At 43.1% G+C, this 12,889-nt stretch overlaps 1 protein-coding gene across 1 annotated transcript in view; it reads left to right on the top strand.

The window, feature by feature from the left end:
* The window catches only part of STRBP (spermatid perinuclear RNA binding protein), a 104,279-nt gene that overhangs the window by 76,167 nt on the left and 15,223 nt on the right, over window positions 1-12,889 (top strand). The window contains 7 exon segments of the mRNA XM_070758858.1: window positions 86-217; window positions 2,758-2,869; window positions 8,774-8,871; window positions 9,086-9,197; window positions 10,574-10,666; window positions 11,824-12,023; window positions 12,146-12,307. Of these exon segments, the coding sequence (XP_070614959.1) occupies window positions 86-217; window positions 2,758-2,869; window positions 8,774-8,871; window positions 9,086-9,197; window positions 10,574-10,666; window positions 11,824-12,023; window positions 12,146-12,307 (909 nt within the window).

The following is a 12,889-nucleotide window of genomic DNA, read 5'->3' as shown; positions in this document are numbered from 1 at the left end:
TAGCCTTTCAAAAGTATCTCTTTTTAAAATAACTGTAATAATAATAAAACAAACCGTAGTCATTTTAGGTTGGACAACACTGCAGGCAAGAACGGGACAATTCTGGGGTGTTTTCTTTTAGGCCAGAGCGAACGGGCTAAAATCGTGCGTGATTGTGCTGCGAATCCTGAGAGATTTATGCAACAGACTTCCTACCTGGGCGCCTTTGAAAGGTTGGGTGAGTGTTGCTTTCGTTGACTTTTTTTTTTTTGCAAAAATTTTGCTTAGGAGAAATGCCGTCCGCATTTTTCAGAGAATAAGATACGCCTTAGTACAGTGATACCTTGTCTTACGAACTTAATTGGTTCCGGGACGAGGTTCTTAAGGTGAAAAGTTTGTAAGATGAAACAATGTTTCCCATAGGAATCAATGGAAAAGCGATTAATGTGTGCAAGCCCAAAATTCACCCCTTTTGCCAGCCGAAGCCCCCGTTTTTGTGCTGCTGGGATTTCCCTGAGGCTCCCCTCCATGGGAAACCCCACCTCTGGACTTCTGTGTTTTTGTGATGCTGCAAGAGAATCCCAGCAGAGGAATCCCAGCATCGCAAAAACGAGCTTTTCGCTGGCGACGGAAGTCTGGAGGTGGGGTTTCCCAGCGAAGGGAGCATCAGTGAAATCGCAGCATCGCAAAAACATTGAAGTCCTCGAAACCCCACCTCCGGACCTCTGTGTTTTTGTGATGCTGTGATTTCACTGAGGCTCCCCTCGCTGGGAAATTCCACCTCCAAACTTCCTTTGCCAGCGAAGCGCCCATTTTTTCCGCTGCTGGGATTTCCCTGCAGCATCACAAAAACACGGAAGTCCGGAGGGGGTGTTTCCCATGGAGGGGAGCATAAGGGGAATCCCAGCAGCGCAAAAACAGGTGCTTCGCTGGCAACGGAAGTCCGGAGGTGGGGCATCCCAGTGACGGCGGTGGGTTTATAAGGTGAAAATAGTTTGTAAGAAGAGGCAAAAAAATCTTAAACCCTGGGTTTGTATCTCGAAAAGTTTGTATGACGAGGTATCACTGTATTTGGAGAAGAGAATCTGCTTACCAGTTATTCATCTGGCTATCGTCCTTAGTCTATCAGCTTCAGCACATTATTTTATCCCCTAGTTAGGGCTTTAAAAAACTTATTTGGAGAGAGTAACAATGAAAGAGCTTGCAACCCAGTAAGAGCTGGGAACATCATTAGCACCTGGAAAGAAAAAGTTGGAGCAAGTAGAGAGTGAAAAAAAAAAAATCTACAAAGACAGGGTTTGGAAACTATTCTTTGCAGAGAGTAACAATGAAAGAGCTTGCAAGCAGCTTAAAAGCTGGGAACATCATTAGTACCTGGTTAGGTCTGGAAAGAAACTTATTCGGAGCAAGTTAGAGCAGTGAAAAAAAGCCCTGCAAAATGTAAAATTAAACCTATAAGTAAAGAAGATAAAGAAATGTTAAACAAAGAAATAACTAAAGAAGAACTAGAAAAAATAATCATGAAACGAAAAAAACCCTGCAAAGACTTAGGGCTTGGAAAACATTCTTTGCAGAGAGAAACAATGAAAGAGCCTGCAAGGTAAGAGCCGGGAAGATCGTTAGTTAGGGCTTACATTCAGAGTGTGTAAGACGCACCCAAATTATCAACCTCTTTTAGGGAGGAAAAAGGGGCATCTTATACTCCAAAAAGCCTCTTCTAATTTCTCCTCCTCAGCACTTCAGATATCAGATAAACCGCCCTCAAACCCAGTTGTTTCCTTTTTGTAAAAAACAACTAAAAAAACCTAAAATTGCAGATTTTAGTACTTTCTGTGGAATGCAGATTAGGTTACCTGTTCGTAAAATTGAATCTTCAGGGAGGGGCAAGCACCCAGTTGGATAACCTTAAATTATCTACTGTTGACCTCTCCCCTTTGCTAAGAGGTCTGTAAGGGACGTGCATAAGCGCACTATTGTGCCTACTGTCCCTGTCCTTCTGTCCTACTATCATTTTTATCACTTCTTTATACTTTGTTATGTTAATACAAACTATAATTCTATACAGTGGTACCTCTACCTACGAACGCCACTACTTACAAACTTCTCTAGATAAGAACCGGGTGTTCAAGATTTTTTTGCCTCTTCTCAAGAACCATTTTCCACTTACAAACCCGAGCCTCCGAAACTGTAACCGGAAAAGGCGGGGAGAAGCCTCCGTGGGGCCTTTCTAGGGATCTCCTGGGAGGAAACGGGGCCGGAAAAGGCGGGGAGAAGCCTCTGTGGGGCCTTTCTAGGGATCTCCTGGGAGGAAACGGGGCCAGAAAAGGCGGGGAGAAGCCTCTGTGGGGCCTTTCTAGGGATCTCCTGGGAGGAAACAGGGCCTCCACCTTCCCTATGGTTTCCCCAATTGCACGCATTATTTGCTTTTACATTGATTCCTATGGGAAAAATTGCTTCTTCTTTTAAACGTTTCTACTTAAGAACCTGGTCACGGAACAAATTAAGTTCATAAATAGAGGTACCACTGTACTTGTATGACAAATATAATAAATGCAATAAATAAATAAGTCGCCAGAAGGGGATACGGTTCTCCTTTGGTGGAGCCAAACGTTCATATACATCCAAGGAGAAGGGCTGGATTTCGAACCACAGCTATGATGGATGGAAATTATTTGGTGCCTTTCTGACCTCGTGGATTGGGCTTGCCTTGCCTGCCCGTCCGTCTTTCTGTGATAATGTTTTATACCCCGAGCACTGACACCATTCAGTTTCTTCCAGCCCTTGGAGCTGCTGTGCGAGAAAGCCATTGGCACCTGCAACAGGCCGTTGGGTGCAGGGGAAGCGCTCCGGCGAGTGTTGGAGTGTTTGGCCTCGGGCATCCTGTTGCCAGGTAAGGTCCACAAGCTTTTCCTCAAAGGTTGACCTGTTGTGCGTTGATGGACCACTCTAGCGCAGTGAGGGCGGGCCTTTCCTTGGATCGCGTGCCGAAAGGATGTGTGGGGGTGTGCTAGCATGAGAGCACATGTCCACATGCCCTTCCCTGCCCCCCCCCATGCATGGGGGCACCCCACACAATGCCACTGCGCATACACACAATCACACACACACCCTCTGTGCATACGCACAGGCCTCACTGAAGCTTGGAACTGTGGAAAAAACAGCCAAACGGCCAAACCAGAAGTTTGAAAAAACAGGCTTCTGGTTTACTGTTATTTATTTATTTTATTTTATTTTATTTTATTTTATTTTATTTTATTTTATTTTATTTTATTTTATTTTATTTTATATATATATATATATGCCGCCCTTCTCCTTAGACTCAGGGCGGCTTACAACATGTTAGCAATAGCACTTTTTAATAGAGACAGTCTATTGCCCCACAATCTGGGTCCTCATTATACCCACCTCGGAAGGATGGAAGGCTGAGTCAACCTTGAGCCGGTGATGAGATTTGAACCGCTGACCTGCAGATCTATGTTAAGCTTCGGTGGCCTGCAGTACAGCACTCTACCTGCTGTGCCACTCCGGAAGCTCTCCTGAACCCTCCACGGTGCAAAAAAACCAGCACAATGGGCAAACGGAAGTGCATTTTCTGAACTTCTGGTTTGTCTGTTGGGCTATTTTTTGCATTCCGTGGCTTCAGGAAGCTTCCCTGACGCATTTGGAGGGTGAAACGGCCTTCCCCGAGGCTGAAAAAATCAACTGGAGCTGGCATAGCGCAACGTCTCGCATGCCCTCCGATATGGCTCCACGTGTTACCTGTGGCACCCGTGCCACAGGTTTGCCCTCGCGGCTCTTAGCATTGCTCAACAGTGAGGGATCTTGGAGTCCTGGTGGACAACCATTTAAACAGGAGCCAGCTATGTGCAGCAGCAGCTGCCAAAAAAGCCAACACAGTTCTAGGCTGCATTAACAGAGGGATAGAATCAAGATCACATGAAGTGTTAATACCACTTTATAAGGCCTTGGTAAGGCCACACTTGGAATACCGCATTCAGTTTTGGTCAGCACGATGCAAAAAGGATGTTGGGACTCAACTTGCAGAGAAGAGCGACAAAGATTATTAAGAGACTGGAGGCTAAAACGTATGAAGAACGGTTGCAGGAACTGGGCATGGCTAATGTAATGAAAAGAAGGACCAGGGGAGACATGATAGCAGTCTTATATAGAAATATAAAAGTCTGACGGCAGAAAAAGACCTCATGGTCCATCTAATCTGCCCTTATACTATTTCCTGTATTTTATCTTAGGATGGATATATGTTTATCCCAGGCATGTTTAAATTCAGTTACTGTGGATTTATTTACCACGTCTGCTGGAAGTTTGTTCCAATGTCTCAGGGGTTGCTGCAAAGAAGAAGGAGTCAAGCTATTCTCCAAAGCACTTGAGTGTAGAACAAGAAGCAATGGGTGGAAACTAAAAGAGAGAAGCAACTCAGAACTAAAGAGAAATTTCCTGATAGTTGGAACGGTTGATCAATGGAACAGCTTGCCTCCAGATGTTGTGAATGCCCCAACACTGGAAGTTTTTAAGCAGATGTCTGTCTGAAGTAGCGTAGGGTTTCCTGCCTAAGCAGGGGGTTGGACTAGAAGACCTCCAAGGTCCCTTCCAACTCTGTTGTTGAGTCTATGGAGAGGGGCGGCATACAAATTTAATAAATAAATAAATAAGTCAGTCAGTCAGTCCAATTTGGATGACCATCTTCTGGTTTGCTTGATCCTGTGTGTTTAGAAGACATCTCACCAAAGGGTGGTCTTCTCTAAGTCGGGGAATGAAACGGATTGTCTATCCTTCTTGAGAGCAGACAGAGGTCTTCTTCTAAGATCTCTTCTTGTGGGGTGAAGACACCAACATAAAACACAGTGCAGTTCTTCATGGCTGTTCAGCTTTCAGAAAACACGATCTCGTTTTTGAGGTTGGCTTAATGAACCTTGACTGCGTTGTAGCCTGCCAGAAGAGCTGGCGGCAGACTCAGACAGCGAGGAGGTTAGAGAGGAATATGGGTCAGTCCTGGAGTCTGGGGAAGGCTCTCATCGGAGCTCTACATCCGAGGCAGAGACAGGGCCAGGGCTGTCTGATAGTTATCAGCTACCTTCGGAGTCGGAGATAAGTGGGGCTGAAGAATAGCTGGAGCCTGTTCCCGATATACACATGCACAGAGCTCTCGGGATAAGGGAACAATTAAGAAACAGAGGTCGACTCTAGAGTAATGGCACAAGGGGACACTGAATGGGAAATAAATAGGAGCGAAAGAGGAGTGGTGTTTGCAGGAGACAATTAGTTCATTATTAATATGAAGGTTGGCTTATCTGAGACTCCTTACCAGGTATTTCCTTGTTCATCGTTGCACCTGGAAGCTATTTACCTGGCAACTCTACAAGGGCTAATAAGGTCTGTGTTTCCAACTCACCCTTTCAGTATGATTGTTTTTTTAAAAATTCTCCACCATAAAATAAAACAATACATAGTTACAAACACAACAACAATGCTTATAATCGTTCATATTTATTTATTTATTTATTTAATTGATTTATTTATTAGATTTGTATGCCGCCCCTCTCCGTAGACTCGGGGCGGCTAACAACAACAATAGAAAACAGTTCATAACAAATCTAATAATTTTAACGATTAAAAAAGAAAACATTAAAATCCCCGTTATTAAAACATACATACACACAGACATACCATACTTAAATTGTATAGGCCCGGGGGAGATGATTCAATTCCCCCATGTCTGACGGGAAAGGTGGGTTTTAAGGAGTTTACGAAAGGCAGGGAGGGTGGGGGCAGTTCTAATCTCCGGGGGGAGCTGGTTCCAGAGGGTTGGGGCCGCCACAGAGAAGACTCTTCTCCTGGGGCCCACCAAACGACATTGTTTAGTCGACGGGACCCAGAGAAGGCCAACTCTGTGGGACCTAATCGGTCGCTGGGATTCGTGCGGTAGAAGGCGGTCCCGGAGATATTCTCGTCCAATGCCATGAAGGGCTTTATAGGTCATAACCAACACTTTGAACTGTGACCGGAAATTGATCGGCAACCAATGCAGACTGCGGAATGTTGGAGAAACATGGGGGAGCCCATGATTGCTCTCGCAGCTGCATTCTGCACAATCTGAAGTTTCCGAACACTTTTCAAAGGTAGCCCCATATATAAAACTTTTCTTGTTACTCAGTCAATGGAGGCTCTTACCTCTCCTCATCTAAAAAAAATGTATATGAATTTTATACGGGATTATCAATTCTTAAACCTCTAAATAAAAATTATTTTTCTCCACCTTACTATGAAAGGTTACATTACACCAGTGTTTCCCAACCTTGGCAACTTGAAGATATCTGGACTTCAACTCCCAGAATTCCCCAGCCAGCATTTGCTGGCTGGGGAATTCTGGGAGTCGAAGTCCAAATATCTTCAAATTGCCAAGGTTGGGAAACACTGCATTACATCAATGTGAACATTAACAAAATCTCTTTATATTTTAAAACGGTATCATATAACTAAAAAAGATTCTATATGTATCTATAATAAATGAACTCACCCTTGAAAGACTCTTTGCCATGACTTTGCTGGATGTGAATGCTCGGAATTCACATTAGCCAAATAAAAAGGGTTTTTTTCCGGGACAAGAAGTCTTGTTTTAACCTATAAATGCTTTAATCCTTTTAATCCTTATCTAGAACTGAACTTTTATAGCAGCTAAAGAAAATTGAGCCACTTGCCTAACCAGTTACCATGCTGAACCTTGTGGGTTCAGGACAAAACCTTAAAATGTTACCATGCTCCACAACCAATAATGCTGTCTATCATTTGTCCCTTTTTGTGGCTATTCAAATAATGTGACTTAATCGACTGAAAAAGAATCCAAGCCCCTATTTGAAAACTTATCTTGGTCGGTAAGCCACTCCCACCCAGTCACATGACCTTTAAGCCAGCCCCCTGGTCACATGATTGTCAAGCCACTCCCACCCAGTCACATGGCCATCAAGCCACACCCACAAAACAAATGTGGGAAATGGCTAATTAAGAGATGGGCATCTCTTACAGAATGTGATCTTGTATCAGTTTTGCAGATGAATTTCAAAGGGAAGTCTAAAGCAGTGATTGTCTCCCTTTTTTTCTTAAAATAATTTTTAGTGACTTATATATATATTAAAACAAACAATAGAAAAAGAAAATAAGCAAAAGCAAACACAACAAAAACATAACAACAGCAAACAAAAAGGCATAAAATTTAAAAAAAAACATACATCCCTTAATTGATGGATCAATATTTTACATTTTACCCCATAAGGTTTTTTACAGCTATTTCTATCGACATATTAATTGTGTTGGTTATTTATATTATACCTAATATTGTTCTACTTTCACCACCTTTCTGTTATCATTTCCCAATAATTCCATTTAATACAAATCATATATTCTATCAAATACCATTTTTAAACAAAGTTATTCTTTAAACGAGATTAATTTCTATACTTCTATAATTATTCCATTAGTATGCTCTAATTTTGTATTTTCCTTGTTTCCAACCATAAAATATGTGATTCTCAACCTGGGGGTCGGGATCCCTTTGGGGGGGTCAAACAACTGTTTCACAGGGGTCGCCTAAGACAGACCACTTGGGAAAAGAGAAATTTCCCCCAGTGCTAGGAACTAAAGCTTCTATTCTGGCGCCTTGGAACATATTTTTACAATCCGACCAATCAGGCGTTGACAGTGGGGGTGTCCCTCTGATCTTCCTGCCAATCAGCTTCAAGCTCTGTTGGGAGAACTGGCGCTAGACTTATGGTTGGGGGTCACCACAACATGAGGAACTGTATTAAAGGGCCATGGCATTAGAAAGGTTGAGAACCAGTGGTCTAAAGAGAAAAGTTTTGTGGAGGCAGCCGGGAATGAAAATTTAAAGACTACTCCAACCATCCTTAACTTGTACCAGCCTGATCTAAGCTGGGCGTCACCAAATCACAAAACATACTATTTAACGATTCCCTATTTTAAAAATAATTAAGGATCATACTATGGTACTAGAGAAGGAAGGACAATAAAAAATTATTAAGTATTCAATAAATAGTACATAAACTTACTATCCCCACTGTGTTGTGTGTCGTCCTCCCCAATAAATAATAATAATAATAATAATAATAATAATAATAATAATAATAATAATGGGTCGATTTCTACAACTGGGTTAACGTCAGGGAGAGAGAGAAGGAAAACCCGAAATGAACAAAAAAAACAAATTTGGATACACAAAAACATCACAAACAGAGAAAAAGTAATATTTTATTCATTTGTTGACTCCTTTTTAGAGATTAAAATTAATTATAATTGTGACAATAATAATATAAAATGTAATACTTAGAAAAGAAAAACTGAGATAAACAATTGTATAAATGTATAGATAGAGAACCTCGCTGTTACACAACACCGGGAAAATAAATTTAAAGCATAGCTGCAAACTGGCAGCCGGGGGAGGGAGGGGGGAGGAAGGGTGTTAGTTTGATGTAACTAAAAACAACGATTGTACTCACACTCCTTGAAAAATCTGTTATGTCAGTGTATTGTTTTATACCGTGTAAATACTCAATAAATATTATTTTTTTAAAATAATAATAATAATAATAATAATAATAATAATTATTATTATTATTATTATTTATTTATTGGATTTGTATGCCGCCCCTCTCCATAGACCCGTAGCTTTTTTGGTGGTTGTTGTTGGTCCGTGGCATCAGGATGATGGTTTTGGGGATCCATTGGGAGAGGGTCGAGAGTTGAACTCCTTCCTTGTGCCTAGGTGGGCCCGGCGTGCATGACCCCTGCGAGCGAGAGCCAACGGATGCCTTGTCTAGCGTGACTGTTTCACAAAGGGAAGCCATAACCCATAGTGCCCAGGTAAAAGCATGCCAGCCACCTAGGTGCGTCTCCTTTCCCCTCGGGCAGTGGAGAAGGGGATTAAATGTTCATGGGTTCAAGGCATGCCACCGCTTGGGTGATGGGTTGAAAGCTGCCCAACCTCTGGAGCAGAGTTCCCTTTGGCGTCGGAGTGGGGTTGACTCACCAAACAATTGTCCTTTTGTCTCCGACCAATTTTCATGCTTATCCGCAGCATGCCCTGAGACTGTCGGCTTTCGGCCAAATCTACAAGGTGCTGGAGATGGATCCTCTCCCTTCCAATAAGTCGTTCCAGAAATATTCGTGGCTGGGGGCCGACAGAGAAGGTACGTGGTTTCCGCTCCCTACTGGTTCGCATTACGTCGGACGTGTGTGCATTTTGCCCATGTCACGTCGGGGAAATAGCATTTAGCAATTCATTGACATCCTTCAGTCTCGAAAGACCATGGCCACAGAGTGTTGTAGAAAAGTGGGCGAATCTAGGAAGCCCCACGATAGCTCTTGCGGCCACATTCTGCACGATCTGAAGTTTCCGAACACTTTTCAAAGGTAGCCCCATGTAGAGAGCGTTGCAGTAGTCGAGCCTCGAGGTGATAAGGGCATGAGCAACTGTGAGCAATGACTCCCTGTCCAAATAGGGCCACAACTGGTGCACCAGGCGAACCTGGACACATACAAATGTTCCATCATTTTTCTATGTTATACATATCCATGTTTAACCTATCACTTAACCATACATTGCATTGCTTTCATGAAACCACAATTCATACATTGTAATTTACAATTTCATATTTTCTGTAGTGATATTTCTATCTTACCGTCATTTAATATTTCTAGTAGTATGCACATTTTATTTTACATAGGTCTTACATCGGTATCTCTTCTATTCCTATATTCAACCGATCCTCTTTTCTCTGTTATTTAAGTTAGTTGACTATTTCATTAGTTGCCTTTATTTTATTTTTAGTTTTTCCTGACTTTTTTTATCCTTTTTTTTTCATGGCTCAGCTGCATCGTATTTATTTATTTATTCATTCATTCATTCATTCATTCATTCATTCATTCATTCATTTATTTATTTATTTATTGGATTTGTATGCCGCCCTCTCCGTGGACTCGGGGCAGCTAACAACAGTAATAAAAACAATATGTAGTAATACAATAATAAAACAACTAAAAACCCTTATTATAAAAACCAGACATACATACTGACATACCATGCATAAACTGTAGAGGCCCAGGGGGAAAGAATATCTCAGTTCCCTGACGGCAGAGGTGGGTTTTAAGGAGCTTACGAAAGGCGAGGAAGGTGGGGGCAATTCTGATCTCTGGAGGGAGTTGGTTCCAGAGGACCGGGGCCGCCACAGAGAAGGCTCTTCCCCTGGGTCCCGCCAAACGACATTGTTTAGTTGACGGGACCCGGAGAAGGCCCACTCTGTGGGACCTAATCGGTCGCTGGGATTCGTGCGGCAAAAGGCGGTCCTGGAGATAATCTGGTCTGGTGCCATGAAGGGCTTTATAGGTCATAACCAACACTTTGAATTGTGACCGGAAACTGATCGGCAACCAATGCAGACTGCGGAGTGTTGGTGTGACATGGGCATTTTTGGGAAAGCCCATGATTGCTCTCGTATACATCAGCGATGCTCACCTCTTCCTTTTATGCAATTTTAAAATATGTATATATATATTTTCTTTCTAGGTGCAGGTTCCTCTGCCTTAAAGAGGCCTTTTGAAGATGGGCTGGGGGATGACAAAGATCCCAGTAAGAAAATGAAGAGGAATTTGAGGAAAAGTAAGGATGCTTGCTTGCTTCTTCTTCGCTTTCTCTTTTTTTTTTAGTTTTAATCTTTATTGAGTTTTTTTAGTTATAAACAAATCACATATAAACAAGATATACCAAAAATACATGAAATATAAACAAATAAAGTAAATAGAAACATAGAAGTCTGACGGCAGAAAAAGACCTCATGGTCCATCTAGTCTGCCCTATACTATTTTCTGCATTTTATCCTAGGATGGATCTATGCTTATCCCAGGCATGTTTAAATTCAGTTACTGTGGATTTATCTACCACGTCTGCTGGAAGTTTGTTCCAAGGATCTACTACTCTTTCAGTAAAATAATATTTTCTCATGTTGCTTTTGATCTTTCCCCCAACTAATACTAACCACTTTTGCAACTATTTCATTTCCAGATATATGCTCAAAAATAAAGGGAACATTCAAAAAATATCTGAATGAATGAAACATTCTCATTGAATACTTGGTTCTGTACAAAGTTGAATGTGCAATTGGAATCAATGTAAAAGCAAATAATGCGTGCAATTGGGGAAACCACAGGGAGGGTGGAGGCCCTGTTTCCTCCCAGGAGATTACTAGAGAGGCCCCATGGAGGCTTCTCCCCGCCTTTTCCAGCCCTGTTTCCTCCCAGGAGATTACTAGACAGGCCCCATGGAGGCTTCTCCCTGCCTTTTCTGGCCCTTTTCCTCCCAGGAGATTCCTAGAGAGTCCCCACAGAGGCTTCTCCCCACCTTTTCCGGACCGTTTCCTTCCAGGAGATTCCTAGAGAGGCCCCACGGAGGCTTCTCCCTGCCTTTTCCGGCCCGTTTTCTCCCAGGAGATTCCTAGAGAGGCCCCACGGAGGCTTCTCCCTGCCTTTTCCGGCCCGTTTTCTCCCAGGAGATTCCTAGAGAGGCCCCACGGAGGCTTCTCCCTGCCTTTTCCGGCCCTTTTCCTTCCAGGAGATTCCTAGAGAGGCCCTACGGAGGCTTCTCCCTGCCTTTTCCAGTTACAGTTTCAGAGGCTCGGGTTTGTAAGTAGAAAACGGTCCTTAAGAAAAGGCAAAAAAATCTTGAACACCCAGTTCTTATCTAGAAAAGTTCATAAGTAGAGGCATTCATAGGTAGAGGTGCCACTGTATCGCTCTTTTCTTTGGCTTCTTTCCTGACAGTCCTCGATAGCAAAGCAATAGATCTTATGAATGCCTTGATGCGGTTGAATCAGATCCGGCCTGGCCTGCAGTATAAGCTGCTCTCTCAGTCGGGGCCCGTCCACGCTCCGGTCTTCACCATGTCGGTCGACGTGGACGGGACGACCTACGAAGCCTCAGGACCTTCCAAGAAGACGGCCAAGCTTCACGTGGCCGTGAAGGTGAGCTGGGTGCCTCCTCCCCTTCTCTCTGCCAGGCCTTGGACGTCCGTGGGAAGGGTTGGGGGGCCGGGTGGAATCCCTGGCCGAAAGAAAAGGTCTCCTGATCATGCCCATCTATACAGGTGTTGCAAGCGATGGGTTACCCCACCGGCTTCGACGCCGACATGGAATGTACGAGCTCCGATGAGAAGTCGGACACCGAAGGCAAAAACGAGACTCTCTCGTCAAACACGAGCAATAATAATAATGGAAATTCCACAGTTGATACCTCTGCAACCTTAGAGGTGGGTCTCCTGCCTATCTCCCTCCCATTCTCTTCCTTCCTTCCTTCCTTCCTTCCTTCCTTCCTTCCTTCCTTCCTTCCTTTCCTTCCTTCCTCTCATTCTCAACTCCTTCCTCCCTCCCTCATTCCCTTCCTTCCTTCTCTCCCTCTCTCCCATTTTCATTCTTCCTTCTCTCCCTCCCTCCTTCCTTCCTTCTTTCTTTTCCTTCCATCCTTCCTCTCATTTTCAACTCCTTCCTTCCTTCCTTCCTTCCTTCCTTCCTTCCTTATCTTTTATGTGTAAACTGAGAGCATGTGCCCCAAGATTAATTCCTTATGTGTCCATGATTAACTCCTTGTGTGTCTACTTAGCCAATAAAATTCTATTCTGTTCTGTTTCTATTCTATACTGTACTGTACTATACTATACTATTCCTTCCTTCCTTCCTTTCTTTCTCTCATTCTCCTTAATTCATTCCATTTTCTTTCCTTCCTCCCTCTCTCCCTTCTTTCCTCATTCTCATCTGCTTCCTTCCTCTCATTCTACTCCCCTACTTTCCTCTTTTCCTGCCTTCCTGCCTTCCTCTCATTCATCTTAATTCCT

This window comes from Erythrolamprus reginae, chromosome 8, assembly GCF_031021105.1.
Source record: "Erythrolamprus reginae isolate rEryReg1 chromosome 8, rEryReg1.hap1, whole genome shotgun sequence".
NCBI lineage: Eukaryota > Metazoa > Chordata > Lepidosauria > Squamata > Dipsadidae > Erythrolamprus > Erythrolamprus reginae.
Note: the sequence above shows the minus strand (reverse complement) of the source record. Positions and strands in the feature narration are given on the sequence as shown.